The 18,546-nt window shown below is 28.6% G+C and overlaps 1 protein-coding gene across 3 annotated transcripts in view; it reads right to left on the bottom strand.

Moving 5' to 3' along the window:
• LOC129965728 (peroxisomal acyl-coenzyme A oxidase 3-like) overlaps positions 1 to 12,700 on the bottom strand; it is a 30,272-nt gene extending 17,572 nt beyond the window's left edge. The window contains exons 1-6 of one of the 3 annotated variants that reach the window (XM_056079853.1): positions 12,567 to 12,700; positions 12,341 to 12,453; positions 9,438 to 9,572; positions 3,257 to 3,490; positions 1,457 to 1,531; positions 449 to 538 (exon numbers count right to left, since the gene is read on the bottom strand). In XM_056079853.1, the coding sequence (XP_055935828.1) occupies positions 449 to 538; positions 1,457 to 1,531; positions 3,257 to 3,490; positions 9,438 to 9,566 (528 nt within the window). In that variant the 5' untranslated portion in view covers positions 9,567 to 9,572; positions 12,341 to 12,453; positions 12,567 to 12,700. The other 2 variants (XM_056079854.1, XM_056079855.1) reach the window with 2 other exon arrangements.
• Between the last annotated feature and the right edge of the window lie 5,846 nt (positions 12,701 to 18,546).

The following is an 18,546-nucleotide window of genomic DNA, read 5'->3' on the forward strand; positions in this document are numbered from 1 at the left end:
GTTGGCAAGGAGCCCTCTATTGATACATGATAATACATAAACATGCATTATCATGTTTTTAATCAATTGCAAAATTTATACCAAACAAATAAACAGAGAGAAAGGAAAGTTAGATAATATTGCATTGCAGCACAGTTCAAAGTTATGTTTAAGTTCCTATTTCATTGGAAAGTTTGTTTAAAATTGGTTGCCAAATTTGCATTGAATAGACAAACAAAAAGAGCAAAACATAAGTTAATAAAAAAGTGCTAAAATGCATAGATTTATACAAAAAGTGCTTGTGGTATTAAAAATATTGCAGAGTTATTATATAAAAGAAAATTATTTATTAATTGATTTCATTTTGATTAATGGTGAAATCTGCATTTCTGCATAAATGTGTTAAGTTATAAAAAGATGATATGAATACAAATATTTTTTTAAAAAAGAATAATGAAAGAAAATTTACTTCAGTTGCTGGATCATATCTTGCCTCAGTCCTCAAACCTCTTGTATTTGTACCATGACTGATTTCTGTTAGGGCAAAACATCCACTATACTAAAAAAGAATAAAAAAATAATTTCAAATTCATTTGTACATGTTAGAACATGTATTATACTAATCAAAATAATACAATTTTGAATGATGAAAATATTTTATTTTTAAACTGAATTCAGATTATAGTAGCATATATTCACAATAGTAATTTGTAGTCAAATCAAGAATTCTTAAACTGAACTTAGTGAACTGAAAGATGGATTGCAGAAACTTCCACAAAAATATGCATATTACAAAAAAAATGTTGACATAAAATATTTCATAAAAGTTTTTTGAATAACCCAATCACATTGAATCTCTTCTATTCATTGCAATTACTCCACCCGCCCATTTTTTAAAATTATTATTCCCTAATAATAAAATATAGAAAAAATGTCACTTTGCCAAAAATAAAATGGAATCATTGAGGATTTTATATCATTAAAAAGAATTAAAGTGAAATGCATGAAAAGAAACTTCAAATGAAATATATTTTATAATTATATTTTCATGGAAAGTAAAAAAGATTTTTTTTTACTTCGGTAATTTATTAAATCAATAGTCATTACTAAATTCTTCCAGTTCAGTGACATTAAAGAAATGCATACGTAAGAATGTTAAAGTAAGCCAAAACTATATGAAAACTATTTTAAATGCCTTACAGCAAATTAAAAATATTTGATAAAAGAATTTTAAGACTGTAACATTTTAACTGAAAAAAACAAACAATATCTACATATATAAAATTTTCAAATGATAGTCAAACACTTCTGACTTTAATAACAAGTTAAATATCATAATGACTGAAAATAAGGCTGTTTTTAATACTGAATTGCTGAAGAGCACACGCACACAAAAAAAGAACACCAAATTATCTATTCATAAAAATTTAAAAATATTAACAATAATAATAAATTACAAATCAAAGTAAAGCCATACTTCCAACTTGTTTATTGGCTCCAAAAACTTCATATGTCGAGATGTGCCAGTACTTCGAATAACAAATGAAATATACTGAAAGATAGGAAATTTTAATTAATAAATAATTAAATTTGTTTAATTTCAATTTAATTGCATTTCTTTCAGCATTTTAATGCCATATTTCTTTATATGAACATTAATTTTGTTATTCTTTACATTAAAAGACAATAATAAAATGATACAATAGAAGATAGATAAACAAAAGAAAATGAGCACAATTTGTTCCCAAACCTGACTTATAATTCAAAACACTCATTAAGCAAATCAGTTTTTCCCATAGCAAACTATGGAAAATGAAACAAAATATTTCATTCAAAAAATTACATTTATAATACATTTTTACAAGAAAATTATATAAAAATATTTATTTGTGCTTATGCTTCAAGATTTAGCAAAAATGAGCTAGCAATATCTAAGAAATTTTTAGCAAAGTGCAGTGGTTACAAGGAAATGAAATCAAAGAATTTATAAAATATCTTCATTATTAACTAAAATGAGTTTAAGAAGCATTACCTTCCCTTCAAAGACAAAAGCAAGTAAGTTAAAGAATGAATGAACAAAAAACAACTAATTGCATATACAATGTACAAGACATAAATACATGATTGTGCATTATGTCACAACCTAAAGAATTTAATGCATAAATCATGGCACTGAGCATGAACTGCATACAAAGAGAAGTAACAATTTGCATGAAAGTAAGAATTTTAATTTCAATCTTTACTGTTAAATGAATTTGTAGAGCACACAGCCACTGCTTTATTAAAGTGATGCTTCTCAATGTACAATGCAATAATTTCTCATGCTTTCAGCACCATTTCTTATTTCACTGGAAAGTTGTTGCTCTGTTGAATCTATTATTTCTTCCTCTCCTGACCAAATCTCCCCCCCCCGCATCTTTTAGTTGTGACAAATACAGCTCCATAAATTTGCTAGTTCCTACTACTATAACTACACCATCTCATTGCTATCTATCTCTAGCCTCATATTCTTGGTCAGAGATACAATCTTGTGGAGTATGGCTTCTCAGGCACTTGCTCAACCCCTCATCACCCAACAGACAGGTTCAACAATGTTATATGGTCAAATATTTTTTCACGTACATATAATGGCATTCTTCGAATAAATGTTCAATAAAGATTGATATAGGTCATTTCAGCATGCAATATTATAATATTTCCTTATCACCTGTTTGGAAAAGCATGGCTCATTTGACAAGTTACATTTTTACATCTTATTTTGTTCATTATTTAAATCATTACTTTTAAGGAAGGTGCTCATTAAGCAAGGTTTGATTGTGCCTATATAAAATTTGTAGAATAAAAGATAGTACTTGCATAAAGATATTGCTATACATGTTCTTTATTTTACAACATTTCTTTAAACTTGACTTATTGCCTCGCTCAAGAAAATATTACACCAGACAAAAAAATTAGACAATGAAAGACTAGAAATTGATTAAAAAAATTAGACAATGAAATAAAAAGCTTTATTGCTATTCATAGATGCATTGAAAATAAGTATTAATAGTCATTATTCAATAAAAGCCTATTTCATTATATAAGCATAAAATTCAAAATAAGCCCAAACTGCATGTCATAAAAATAAGATTTTGCTTTGTCCTTTCATGCATGAAATGTTAGATGCAGTTATTCATATATCAAAAGCTATATGCAACTATCCATATAACAAATGCTATGTGCAGCTATTAAATTACAAAACTATAAAAGCTTTTACAGCAACAAAATAAATACTTACATCAATACTTAAAGAATTCTTAATATAAAATGCCAGATCATACATAGCTAAGGCATTTGATAATGCTGGGGAAAAATGGTACTTTTCCACTAAAAGTTCAGGTGGTAAAAAGTTATAATGCTTGAGACGTTTCATTCTTCTGTAAGTAATGTGGTGGTCCTCTTGCCATTTCAGTTCTTCTGTCATAGTACGGTGGAATAAAGGATCAGATTCCAATTTCTTCCAAATATATGCCTAAAAATTAAAAAGCTAATTATTATTCAACAAAAATAATACACAGAAAGATCTCTGATGTATGGTTCTTTAACCACTAGTAAAAAAAGTTAATCAAAGTTTTGAACTTAAAAATAAAAACTTAGAATATGGTACAGAAGACATTCAACAGATTGCATTCATTTTACACTGAATTCATTCACAACTAATTTGTTTTATATGCATGGCAATTTAGTAGCTTTATGTGATTTATCACTGATTTCCCCCCCCCCCTTTTTTTTTGTAAGCTATGGTGTGCAGTAAAAATAATTCATACGTATTTGAGATATTGTTTTGGCTAATAATTCTATTAAGCATGAAATAAATCTCTAACAAAATTAATCACCTTCTATAAAAAAATATCTGTGGAGCAAAGGTTATTTATATCAGAATCCAAAATTTAATTTATTGTTAAATTCTCAAATTTCATACACAATAGTATCTAGGCATTGTATTATTATTTCCAAAATTTACACAGAATCAAATTTATCCAGCTTTTTACTCAACAAGTACAATAGCAAAACCCAAGGTCCCAATGATTTTTTGTTATTTCACTGCCCATCACTTGTCATCTAGAAGCTCGGCTTCTTTTTTCTAGATACAGAGCAAACGTCTTGGATGTTGCCTGATTGGTGGATGGTCATTTGAACAAAGTTTAACACTGCTGTGACTAATAACACCATGGCAGTTAGAAAACAAGTCATTAAATTCTTTAAATAAAGTTCTGTACTGTGGTTTGCTGCTCTTCATTAAGTTCTTCAAGATTCTTTACAACTGCAAGAAGATGGTGTTTTTCGGAAGATTTTTGAGGAGGAGTGGTGATAACCATTATCGGTTCCCACATCAAAATAACAACTTCTTTTCCACAGTACTGGATTTACCATTTAAATTCAGAATTCAAATGTGGATGGCCTCTCTTTCCAATGAGTGTGGCCACCTCCAGGAACTTTTCTGAGAGATTTGACAAGTAAAGCAAGCAACATATCTATATTGTCTATAAACTTCTGGAACTCCTTGGGTCAGAAATTTCAAACTCACTTGTAGTTTTAACTTTTTCTTTACCATTACTGAAGATAACTTTAGGTGCTGTACACTCTCTGGAAACAAATTTCCTCTTTTACTATCTACATATCTTATTTTTCAAACCAACACTAAAATTAAACTTCTGAAGAAAGAGCAGCCAAGCACACATGGATCGGTGATAACAGCTTCAAACGAATTTCTCAGCAACCTGTTGGGAATTTTTTTCGGGCCATTTGATTAAATAGTCCATTAATATTAGAATATATCGATTATCCTTTGAAAGTTCTAAAATATCCAAAGCTATTCTCTCAAATGCACTATTCTAGAGCTGAAAATGACCATTAATTTTTACTCATCCTGTTTTGAAATATGCCATTTTCAAAATCATTTCTGAACATTGATCGATTCCAATAAAACTGTTATTGAATTTTACTGAAAGTTCGCATGACGCAAAATGTCTTCTGCATGCATTACCTCGAGTCTGTAGCAGAATGTTTGGAATTTTGCTCTTTAGGAGATCAGTTAACTTCAATAAGAACTTCCAGTTTTGCTGGAAGTTCTTATTGAAGTTAAGCCATTTAATGACACAAAGCCATTTAATGGCAAAACACTCAAGAAACGATTTCTTGCCTGGGTCCTTGGAGAGAATTTGAGGGCAGCAATGCTGACTAACATCCATACATCTAAATTCATCCATACATTCGTAGCATATATCCAGTCAAACTGAATCTTAAAGAGCCCAAGGCTATTGTCCATCATGTGTCAAGTCAGATATTGTTTGCCTGGATAACGTGAATTTCAGATACACAGGGAAGTTATTTGATTTTAACTTCAAACAGATCTATCTCTTTTTCTCTATAACGCTGATTTCCCCTTGATTTCCGTAAATCACTTCTTTCACATGCTGGATATTTTTTAGTCATCCTATGCTTCTAACAATATGATTTCTAATTCTTTTGATTTGAATCTCTACAGTGTTTCCATTCTTATCTTTCTAGCTTGAATATTTCATTTCTTCTTTCAAGTTGCATTTTTTCCTTCATTTTCTCTTGTGCAGATCCTTTTTTCTTGCATTTCTTTTTTTTTTCCCATTCTGGTCTGCATTTTTTCTACTTTCCCTTAAAGAGCTCTTATTCTATTCTTTGAATTCTCTTTCATAACTTTAAACAAAGAAATCAAATTGACTTTCTCATTCATCTTCGCTTAGATATTGTTCACGCTTTACACTGCAGAATCCCACATTTGACACCACCGTTACCAAAATTGCATTGTATGTTAAACAGTGAGAATATCAGCAAGCTCAATAGCAAAAATGATGCCTTACTCCGCATAAAGGCACAATTTCGGAGAAATAAAATACAGACGAGGAGTGCATAAACAACCATAGCAGTCAACTCGCACATTTCAAAGGATTGACTTCAACTGTCTCCTGGCTTTCCATGAGAGGGCAAAGAAGTTTCTAGAAAGATTATCGAAACACGATATCTAATGTAATTATCACAAAGATTTCTGTATTTACTTGGAAACTAATTTTGTTACCAACATAAGGAGTTCTTTATCCAACATTCATTATAGCTATCTGTAAAACTGTCTTTCTTGCCATGGAAGTGACTGCGCAGTGAAGCAGTACAATCGATTCGTAACAATATCTAAATGATTTATTGCTATCAATAAAACATCCTATTATAAGATATTAAATAGCATGCTACATTATTAATATAAAAAATGTTCATGCATGTTACATTATTAATAATTATAATATTAAATACCATGCATGGATTGTCAAAAAAAGCAGAATAAAATAAACAACTTCTTCATGTAAATAATCGGCATGGTTCATTCAAAAGAGCTATAATTACTTAGTGATGCCTTAAATTGCATGCATTTTAATATGTATTTTCTTAATGTGTAGTACTTTTGAGAAGAATTGAACAGATAATGGAACAAGTTGTTCATTAAAAATTTAGTATCTTATAAAGAGTCCCTACATATTTTCTTAATGTGTACTACTTTAGAGAAGAATTGAACAGAAAATGAAACTAATTTTTAATTAAATATTTAGTATCTTATAAAGAATTCTTCACAAAATTTTCTTTAATAGTTCTATTTAAATAATATCCAAAGGTTTACTTCATTTAATTCTCAATTGATGAAGGTTGCATAAATGTTGCAATTAATCACAACTGCACTGAAATGAAGTTGATAATATTTGATAACTTTTAATTAAAAAAAAAATCTAAGAAAATTTAATGCTCTATATATGTATCAGCTCGTTTCACATGAAAAATATTCAAAGGAATGAAGCTTAATAAGCAATTATTTTATTATGTCACTCAATGTCAGATATTTTAAAGTTCCAAAATTATACAGAATTCACAATACAAAATTTCAAATAATTTAGATGTAATCAATAATTTTATGGATTGGAAAACATAATATGCTATTATGCTATATTCTTTTATATATTTTTTTTTCTAAAATACATGCATTAAAAAAAGTAGTGTAGCCCAGCCTTTATCTAATCTAAACCTTGCATAAGAGAAGCAAGAAAATAATAGTATAAAAACAGCAGAATTTTATTAGCCTTATTAAATTATTGGAAGAGTACAGAATAATGTAGTAAAACTTTAATACTAAGGAAGAGGGAGCCTTTAAAAAATGTGAAAAATTATTAACAAAAATATTTATAATTTTATTTTAAAACAAACAACATTAAATTCTCCTTTTAACTGATTGTTATAGTAATTTTAACAAAATACAATAGTAGCAATGCTGTCATTTCCTAAAAAAATGTTTCATCCAAAACACATTCCTTTAGATTATCTGCACCCTGGTTCATCCTAAAGAAAATGATAAGTTGTAATTACCTCTTATTGCATTTTAATTATCAGGCACCTGCAACACTTTCACAATCAGGAATCAGTTTTTGATATTTAGCAAGGAAGATGTGAACTTTGAAAAAATACTTCATCAGCTTTTTATATCATAGACATTCTATATTTTATATTTCTTAAATTAAGTGAATATTTTTTTTGACAACTGATGTCAGAATAAATTCAATATATTTTTCCAACACCTGGTTAATTATTTACTTAGCTTAGCTCCAGATCTTTTGCTTATTCACTTCACACGTGTATAGAATTGGATAATTGCTATTAAGAGTAGCTTCTATTTTGGTCACAAAAATGAAAAAAATTCATCATGCAAATAAAATTTTCCAACAGATTTATACAAATTTCCATATACAATATTAATCATCTTTCAAAGTAGTTACTTGTGGAACTATGAGCTTCTAAGTGATACAATAAATCCTTGGAATTCAGAGGCTGATAGAAATTTCCAAAGATTGGAAATTCATATCAACAATTTTTATTATTTCTTTGGAATTTTATAATATTATCAAACTATATTACATGATGCAATCTTCAACAACAAACAAATCTTTGAAATACTGAAACTTATCAATTCAGGAATTTCAAACTAGCTCGAAGTGCACTGATAGTGTTTTCTTCTTATCTGCTTTTTTTTTTTTATTGTTATTTGTTTATCCCCCCCCCCCTTTTTTAATAGGTTGACCTTGTCTGTGCCCTTTTCTGGTCTGTACCATAGATTTTAAAGTAATAGGTAACAAAGAAATAGTAAAATTTTAATCTTGCTGACTGATCAGAGCATTCAAGGATTAGTTTTGGCAGCAACAATTTAGGAAAATTTTACAGTAAAAATTCCTTTCAGCAGATAGAAAGCATTTTTAATTATGCATTAAACAACATAGAATACTTAGAGTTTCATCTATAAACTAATAAAATCAGATTTCTTTTTCATCTATCTGCCATTGTAACTTTAACAAAGCAAAAAAATGGCTTTGAAATGACATTTCCAAAGTACATTCAGGGAACAAAATCATTGTTCAAACTCTAGTAAAATAGTTCGCAAATCAACCCTGCCCATAAATCTATTCATTTTTAGACAACAATTAAGAGATATGTGCATCAAGTTTCATGAAAACTGCATCAGAATAAAATCTGAGAACCAAATTTTATGCTAAATTATACTTTATTTAATTCAATGACATATCTAAGATCTATTTACCTCCCCTAAAAATCATTAACCTTTTTTTTAATAAAAGGATATAATTACCAAATTAATCATAATTCCTTCCAAGTTATATGTCATATAGATTTGAAGTACAATAAAACAAATACTGCAGTTAAAAAAATTCAGTTACATGCCATAGAAAGAAATAAGCTCCACTATTCCATCTGCAATAATACAATAAGGACAAAAAAAAAAAAAAAAAAAAAAATTAGCATATTCAATATTTTCACTTAAATTGATTTTCTGAGAAGAATAAAATCTACTTTAAAAATGATTCGAACAATATGATAACATACTCTTACTGTGTTTTGAATTCAAGTTTAATAACAGTAAATAGATTCAAAGCTAAATTAGCCCCCACTTTCTATTCATTATACTTTCTTTAGCAAAGTTACCAATTCAGAATAAATAAAAAAGCAACATACACCACAAGAAAAATACTATCACAAATCAAATAATCATGATGTTGAATTAATCCATAATGAGTTATTTACTTTGGTTAACAATATCATAAATCAGTTTGGAATACTTGACAAAAGAGCAAACCAGTGTTGTTCTTTAAATTTATTTTAATAATTTCATGTTTATTCTTACCATAGTTTTAAGTAAAGCATAAGTTTTTGAAATTATGACATAAGTGTGTGATGAATTTAGTCTGTGTTTCTAAATATAGTGCAAGTCTTTGAAATAGCTATGTAAAATGGAAAAAGTATAATTGGAAATGAAAATATTATTAATAGGAATAATATTATAATTCAAATGTCATACAGATCAAATTGAAATATTTGAAGAGAGCTGAATTTCTTCTTACCTGATACTGAGCTACATCTTCACCTTCCAAGGCAAATTTCATTTTCTTCCAATCAAATGATGCTCTTTTCCGATATTCATCAAGAGGTCCCGGAGGGAAATCTTCAAATGTTACACTAGTATAATCCATGTTTTACTAAAATAATAATTACAGAAGAAATTAATACAACTAATTTTCCTTACATTTCATTTCATGCAAAATAAACATCATCCAATAAAATATGGTATTTTAAAAATCCATTTTCAAATCAATTAAGTTATGTAGTGTCAATTAAGTTAAATCAATTATGTAGTGATAACAATAACCTGATAAAACAACTGTTTCTATATTTAATATTTTAATAACTTATCCTCAAATCACCAGATTAAGCTAAAAATTAAGTGAATCATAAACTTCATATTTCAATACAAATATTAGACAATCAATAAGATAAAATGTATCAATCAGAACTGGGATTAAATCGATAAAATAGTGGGTTTTCAAAACATTTTAATCAGATTTAATGCAAAAGAAAACCAAACAGGAATGGAATTTATCATTACAAATAACTAGACACTTCTGGCGACCAGCTGACTCTTCAAGAATATTAGTGTGTCAACCAAATAATTTGTTCAGATATAACATAATAACTGCAATTTTGCCAAATTGTCAGATATAAAAAGCCCCTTTTCGTCTTATGTTCAGTTCATTTGTAAATGGACCTTTCTAATTGGAGATGAGTCCTATGACATCATATCACTATTATTCTAGTCTGGTTCAATTATCTTCACAATTTCACATTACAGTAATTTCAGCTTTTCATTTGTCTCGTAACTGCATAGATATTAAACAAATCTTTCATTCTTGGCTTTTAACAATGGATGAAAATTATGCTACAAAATATCTGGTGAAACAATAAAAAAATAAGTTGAATTTCAGAATAACAATACAATCTATTGCTAAAAATTAAGCAAAAAATAACTTTTAAAAAGTGGTAAATCCAAGGGAAATATATATGATCGTTAAATTGGTCTTATTAAAAAGGCATTTTTTTAAATTTTGAAACGGTAAAAAATTTGTCCTTGTGTACATTCATTTTTTTTTTTTTTTTTGAAGTTATGGAAAAAGATGTCTAATTTTAACTTAATGTTAAATTTATAAAAAATATATATTATTATTTTTAAAAAAAATCACTCCCAGTCAACCAAAGTAGCAAGTTCTTAACTTCCAAGACATTAAATTTAAATTATAAATTTGGTAGCAGTAGGTTAGATAGCCTATAGAATGCTGGCACATACTCAAACACATATTCATCTTTTTTATTAAAAGACATATAATTCAAGATTACATATAAATTTGCAGAAAATAAGCAATATTTTTTTTTTTTTGGAAAATAATTCATTTATTAAAATGTAGGTACTAACTAAAAATTTATTTTCCTTCGTTAAAAAAAAAACAAATAGGATTTTCAAAATTCTTATTTTAGAAATCTATAAAATCTAATAGTTTTATAGATTGTTTAGTTTTTAAAAAAATCCTATTTAAAATGAAATATTGTTATGAAAACACAGCTTATAATAATATACAAAATATTAGAAACACCATAGAGCAAATTTAAAAAATTTATAAATGTGTGCCTAAAAATGACAAAATAAATAAATAAATAAAATCCTTTTTAGTAAACATAATTTAATGCTCCAAATGTGTGTGAATTGCCTTTCTACTACATTTCGCCTTTTAGAAAGCAAACAGAATTTGCTGACTTGAGTATTTTTTCCCACCTTTGTTATGTTAACTTTGTGGAGAAAATTCTGCATTAAAAAAACTGAGTTATATATTTCCTATCTTGTATTCCCTATCCAGATTCATCCAAAGCACATTTGCTATCATGCTTCATTGGCAGTTATATATATATAAATAGAAATAGAAATGAGCTTTAACAGGGAATCATACTTTTTTTTCCACGCAAATGTGAATATGAACTAAAGGTGATAAAATAATAAGAAAATGAATACTTGAATATATATCATCAATATAAAAATACACAATAAATTATTAGGATATGACTCTGACATACAACTTTTACTTAAAATTTTAACATTTTTCAGTGATTTTTTTTTTTATTTGAAATAAATCTTAGATGCCAGAAGAGGTAACAAAAAAATATATTGAGACAATTTAAATCCAGCAGTTTGAGTTTCAAATGAGTTTATAAATTTTGCATTCAGTTGCTTTAGTACTTTTTTACAGTAATTCTCCACTCCATGTGTGTGTGTGTGTGTGTGTTTATTTATCAAAGAATAATATATGCAAAGAATATTAGATAACAGATTTTTCTTTTTTCATATTTAACTGCATGATGTTTAAAAATATAACACAATGCAAAAAACTATCTACTATATAAAAATATTCTTTTATTTATCAAAAAAAATCAACTAATTAAAAACACAGATGAAATTTTAATTAATTAAATTTAGTTAAAATTATTATAATCCACCAAAATAATGATTGATTGTGCACTATATAAAATGTATAATAGTAATAAAATATTATAGCAATAAATTATAGTAAATGTATTAAAGTGTATACTATTATTCACTGTTTGAAAGATGTTAAGAAATAAAAAAAAAAAAGATAACATTATATATAACATTAAATATTTGATGAAAAAATGTACTATTCAAATAAATTTTTCTAAATCAAAGAAATAAAGATTTTTTTTTTTCAATTTTTTTGACATATTAGATATACATTTTAAGCAATGTTAATTTTATTTCTACATATATTATCAAATATCATACCTGTAATATCAGTTGTAATAAAGACCAAATATAAAACAATTACTTCATATATACAACATTAAAAAATACAGTCTAATGATTAAGCAGCTAGTCAGTTTGAAAGTTCTACAATAAAAATCTTACCTATCCTAAATTTTACAGGTCGAGGACTTGGATTTCTTTTCCTTGTTATTGTGTGAGAACAGTAGAATTACGAAACAAGTAACCGGTTCATATTAATGGGCTCATTCTTACAACTAAAATTGAGGAAAGAGGTTAATTTGCTGATGAGAGAAAAGGTGTTTCTCTTAATATTTTAAACAAGTTAATAAAATAAAACTAAGTAAAAGACATCAAAATATCAATTCACCAACAAAAGATATACCATATCAATTTCACAACAAAAGATACAAGAAGAAAGATATGATTCAATATCACAAACTGATATCACTTAACACAATAACAATTGCAGCATTTGTTTACAAGGAAAACGGCACACATGACTCTTACGTAACAAGAAAAAAAAAAAGGAAGAAAAAAATCGAATATATCGCTATCGCCATATCGATACTGTTTAAAAAAATGCTTTCATATCAGAAAAATGAGTCAGAGATTAAATTAAGCAAAAAGAACAAAGTTATTGAATTTTTTCATGTTTTTATGAATTCTAGGCACCTTTACAAAGCTCATATTATGTGCAGGAACGACATATTTTACTACAATTTAAAGAAATTTCTGAGTTTAGCAAAGTGGTTAACGTAACTCCATTCTTGATCATGGAAATGCATATATATGAAATGATAGTTAGTATCAATTATTAACTTTTTTTCTTAACTTAAGAACACTTTTTTTATGGATTCGTTGAGTAGATAGTTTTGTGAAACAAATTTAAAAGCTTCTTTTTATGTTTCATGATGGTGATGTCGTGTCCGCTTTACAACGGAAAAAGGATGCAATAGCTTCTGAGAGTAAGGACTCCGGAGCGTCTGAGGTAGGGATTGCAATACCGGTATACCGGGATACCGAATACCGGTATTTTTAGCCATTTGTACAATTTTGTAATACCGGTATTCACAAGTTTGAATACCGGTTTTTCGGTATTTACTAGAAATTTTTAAAATTGTCTCCACTATATGTTCAGGTATCACGAACATAGCAATATAGTATATGTTTTTGTTTTTATGTCTCCCTAACAGGCGAAATTAATTAGCTAATTAATGGCTTAAATCTAAATTAGCGAAACATGGATTATCCCTGAAACAAAATATAGTATCCATAACGACTGATGGAGCAACAATTATGAAAAAAGTTGGAAAGTTGATTGGTGCAAATCAGCAGTTGTGCTATGCACATGAAATTCAATTTTTGATCAACCTACTAGGAATTAAATGCGATGGATGTCGAAGAATTTTAGACATCTGATTCAAATGTCGTTCCTCCAGCTTAACCGACAAAGTTATAGATGAATAAGATATCACATTTTGCCCAAAAGATTTTGGATTGGTCGTCTATTCATTGCAATGGATGTCTATGATGCTAAGTTCGTAAATTTTCAGGCATCTGATTTAAATGTCATTCATTCAGCTTATAATTTGCATTAAATTTAGCATATAAATCAATTAAACATTTGATTAATCAATACAGTGGATTAATCAATAATTTATTAGATTAATTATCTTGAGGGGGGAAGAGAAGGGAGAATCCATTTCACTTTACCATGAGTAAACAATTCTCTGTATAAAAATGAACTCAGATTTAAACTATCTTTAGGAGTCAGAGATTTAACCTCATCCACACAACTATAGGAATAAGTCTGAATAGTTCATAAAGAGAGAAGAATGAAGCCCATGCAGATTGTCTTGAAAATGTTTGATTGTGAATTTTAAATTTAATTTCATTGTTTTTAAATTAATTATTTTTAATTTTTAAAATTGATATCACAAATTTTTAGAATAATCTGTATAAGGCTTGTATAAATTATTTATCCTTTTTTAGCCCGCTTTTAAAAAAATGGTATTATTAATTATTTTTTTTTAAATAATGATCTATTATTGATATTATCAGTAACAATGGATGGTGAAAGACACGAAACAATGTCCATGCTCACAGATATTTTTGTCATCTTTTCTTTTACATTTTAGTTGTAAATGAATATTGTACGTATCATCGAGGAGTTCTTAAAATGAAATAAAGTCGAAATGTTCCTTAAGTTCGAATTGAAAAATGATGAAGAAAAAATAATTTCAAACTAATTCCTCATTTCTTTAGAATTATAAAAAAGAAATTAATTTTATTTCAAACTATCAGTCAAAAAAATGTTTGCTAAAACTGCAATTAATTGTAATTGAAAAATATTCAACAGTTTTGCCACTTTTCTTACTTTAGCCCTTCTGATATTAAAAAGTATATGTTTGCAGAAATTTGATGTTCAGATAAAAGGCAACATGAAAGACTTTCGACATGTTGGCAACAGTATGTAGGTCTTGTTGTGAACTTGGTGAAAATAGATGGTAGATAAGATCGAAAGATGTAGTGTCCCTTTGTTATAATGATTATAATGGCGTCAACATGAAGCATACCATGAGTAGATTGTTTAAATTGTTAGATTATTAAATATAATTGTACTCCATTATATTATATTCAAGATGACAATAGTATTAAGAATAATAATTTCTGCTATGCTTAATAGGTAAGTATAGCAGAAATTACTTTGTATATTTCGAATGATTTTGTTTAATATCTCAAAACCTAATTTCTCCAATATGAGTTTATCATGATAATCGATTTATAGACAACAATATCATGAGCTGTAAAAGAAAAATAAATAATAATAAGCTCAAATGCCTCATAAATATTTTAAAAAAATGAAGTTGGATTTTCCAAGCAATAAGAAATAATTATTTAACGAATTTTAGAATGATCGTCGACATTAGGAATTGAACAACTTTGTATGAATTGTTTGCCATTTCTTAGGATAATAATAATAAAAAAAATTAATTCTTCAACCATTCGAGTGTAAATGTTACAGTGAAAACCGGAAATCAGTCAAAACGTGAACTAACTAGGGAAAACACGTTTTAACTGAAAACGCTAGGGCAGCGTTTCTCAACCTTTCAGTATTCGTGGCCCAGTTTTCAATCATAATTTTTAACGTGCCCCCCCCGCTTACACTAAAATGTATAAAACAATAATGTATACTGAGTATTTTGGATTCTGTTTTTAAATTATTTTTAACTAACTGCCAAAACAAGAGTAAAAGCGAGCCAACGTTCGCGAGAAACCACATCTTGCATTTTGGACAAGCGGGCGATGAACAGATGAAGCGAATGAAAGTGGAGAAAATTTAAATATTATATTTGAAATGAAGGCCAAACAGGAAAATAACGTTAAAAGAATATGAAAGTAGAAAAATTCGTCAATGGAAGTTACCCTAGACGGGGTGAGCTAAATTTAAAAACTGGGAATATATTTTTTCGAAAAATAAAAGAAATAAAACAGAAGCATGAGAAAACAAAGGTGAAAAAATAGCAATGTTTGTGGAAGGGAATCCACACGACCGATGCCGTCTCGAGCATGCGCGGAGCAAATGTTTTCTCATAGGAAGAATGAAAATATTCGATAACGCAAGTTTCAATTCCAGCCAGTCTCATTCGAGTCGATCCTTTTATAGCTATCGAATCTATCGTGAATTTGTATGTTATAGATACTTTCGTGTTAATTGCAATTTACCATATTAAATATTCACGGCAGCAGATTTATGCAGATTCATGAATAAATTTTTACGCGTAAGTATGCAAGCATTAGACGATAGTCAAGTATAAACAAGTACATAGACGAGCGTGGTTCCGAAAATAGAATCAAGGAAATATTCTCAAGAATACTTAAATTTTGGGTTTACCAGTAAAGTAAATGAAGAAGAAAGGCCCCTGTGTATCATTTGCTCAAAAATGTTGGCCGCAGACAGCATGAAACCTAATAAACTTAAACGACATTCGGAAACGCTTCATAGAGAGTACGTCAACAAACCCAGAGAATACTTCGAACTAAGATTAAAATCATATAAAAAGCAAAAATCCTTTTTTAAAGAAACTTTGTCTGTGAATAAAAAGGCTTTAATTGCATCTTACAAAGTTCATATCAAATAGGCAGATGTAAAAAACCTCACACCATTGATCACACCGAACCTCACACCGAGTACCTCTTTCAAAGGATACTGTTGCTCGTCGAATTGGCGATATAGCTGAAGATGTACAGTGTCAGCTTTTCTCGAAGTTGTGTGACAAATTGTTTTCAATACAGCTTGACGAAGCAACAGATAGTAATAAAGATGCTCATTTAATTTCCTATGTTCGAATTTCTGATAATATGTTAGTAGTAGTAGAACTACTTTTCTGCAAACCAATAGAACTCAAAACATCAGCGCTCGCATTATTTGTTATTTTAAATGATTTTATGAATGAGGCAAACATAGAATGGAAAAATTGTGTCGGAATATACACCGATGGTGCTCGTTCAATGTCCGGAAGATTCCAAGGTATACAAGTACTTGTAAAACAAAACTCGCCTCAGTGCACACATTGCATGATCCACAGAGAAGCTTTGGCTTCGAAAGAAATGAGTCCCGGTTCGAATATTGTGTTAAGTACGGTTGTAACAGTAGTAAATTATATAAAAATGAGACCCCTGAAATCGAGAATCTTTTCCTCACTTTGTAAAGACACGGTTTCAGTACATTCAGCGTTACTATTTTATTGCGAGGCAAGATGGTCATCACGTGAGAAATTTTTGCAATGTGTTTATGAATTAAGAGAAGAAATCGCCATTTTCCTAGAAGAAGAAAACAGACAGGAGGCCGAGAATTTTCGCGATAGTTTATTTGTGATGAAATTGAGGTACTCGGTCGACATATTCGAGAAATTAAATAACTTGAATCTTCAACTCCAAGGAGCAAATACACATATTTTGGATATGAGTGATAAAGTTAATGCTTTTTGTAGAAAACTGAAATTGTGGAGCGGAAATTTAAAGCAAAAAACCTAACAATGTTTGTAAATGTGGATGATTATACTAAAACTTATAAGTCTGAAGAAGAGCATGTAAAAGTTGTTTTTGTAAACATTGAAAATCATTTAGCCATGCTGGCAAAGAATTTTAAAAAGTATTTTCATGCTGACGACAAACTGATAACAAGTTAGGAGTGGATTAGGGATCCATTTCATAAGACTCCCGAAGGACTCTCAATTGATGAGGAAGAAAAATTCATAGACTTCACGACAAGTGGCGAAACTAAAAGACAATTTAGTATTAAATCACTATTTGAATTTCGGGCAGGAGTAAAGATGATTTTTCTGCACTAAAACAAAGGCATTTCACTTTTTTATTACCATTCATCCTACCTTTGTGAAACTGGATTTTCTGCTGTGGCTTCTTTGAAGATAAAATATAGAAACAGAAGTAAGAGTGGCTATTTCTAATATTAATCCTTCCTTCGAAAAACTTTGCACAGCAAGACAGGCCCAAGGAAATCACTAATAATTATTAAATTTGTTTTTAATTTAGTATGTTTTGATTAAGTAAGTTGTTTTACTTTAATAAGTTATTAAATATGTCGAAATGTATTTTGTTATCTGTGTGTATGTGTGTTTTCATTTCGGTCAGTTAATTAATTTTTTAAAATAATATTTTCTCTTGAATATTCTTGCGCACCCCCTCTAGTGTACTCGCTCCCCCCTAGGGGGCTCGTCCCACAGGTTGAGAATCGCTGCGCTAGGGAGAACTAGTTTTTTCTAGTTATTTCAGGTGTTGCCCAGTTAAAACCATATGAATCTAGATTTCTTATTTGTGAAATTTTCAAAGCATGTGTAGTCTTCTAGTTTTATTCATGCTGGAACATTTTTGTGCTGTTGATTTATTTACGAAGAGTGAAGAAAATGTTTGATTCAAAAATTGGAAAAATAAATTTCTTGGACAATTATAGTTTTTTACATAAAAACAGAATAACTTTAAAGCTATTACACATGATGAATACAATGTTTTTATCTGAGGTTGAAGAAGCAAATTCTGCCATTAACAAGACTTCATTTCAGTACCGAAGATTAAAAAGATTTGACATTTTTGAAATCAGTGGAGAAAAAAAGTTGGTTTCTTCAAATGAGCCTATAAAATATTGTTTACCAGTTGAAGAAATCTTTGATGCTATAGAATTTGCGCATGTGGTCATGTGACATGGGGATAGAGAGAGGTTTAAAATTGAAAATTCAAGTAAATTTGCTAACATAACTACTGAGAGGATACAAATTTTTTTTGTCGATGTATGAAACAGGTCAACAGAAAAAAAAAAGGAAAGATTT

This window comes from Argiope bruennichi, chromosome 4 (assembly GCF_947563725.1).
Source record: "Argiope bruennichi chromosome 4, qqArgBrue1.1, whole genome shotgun sequence".
In the NCBI taxonomy this organism is placed as follows: Eukaryota; Metazoa; Arthropoda; class Arachnida; order Araneae; family Araneidae; genus Argiope; species Argiope bruennichi.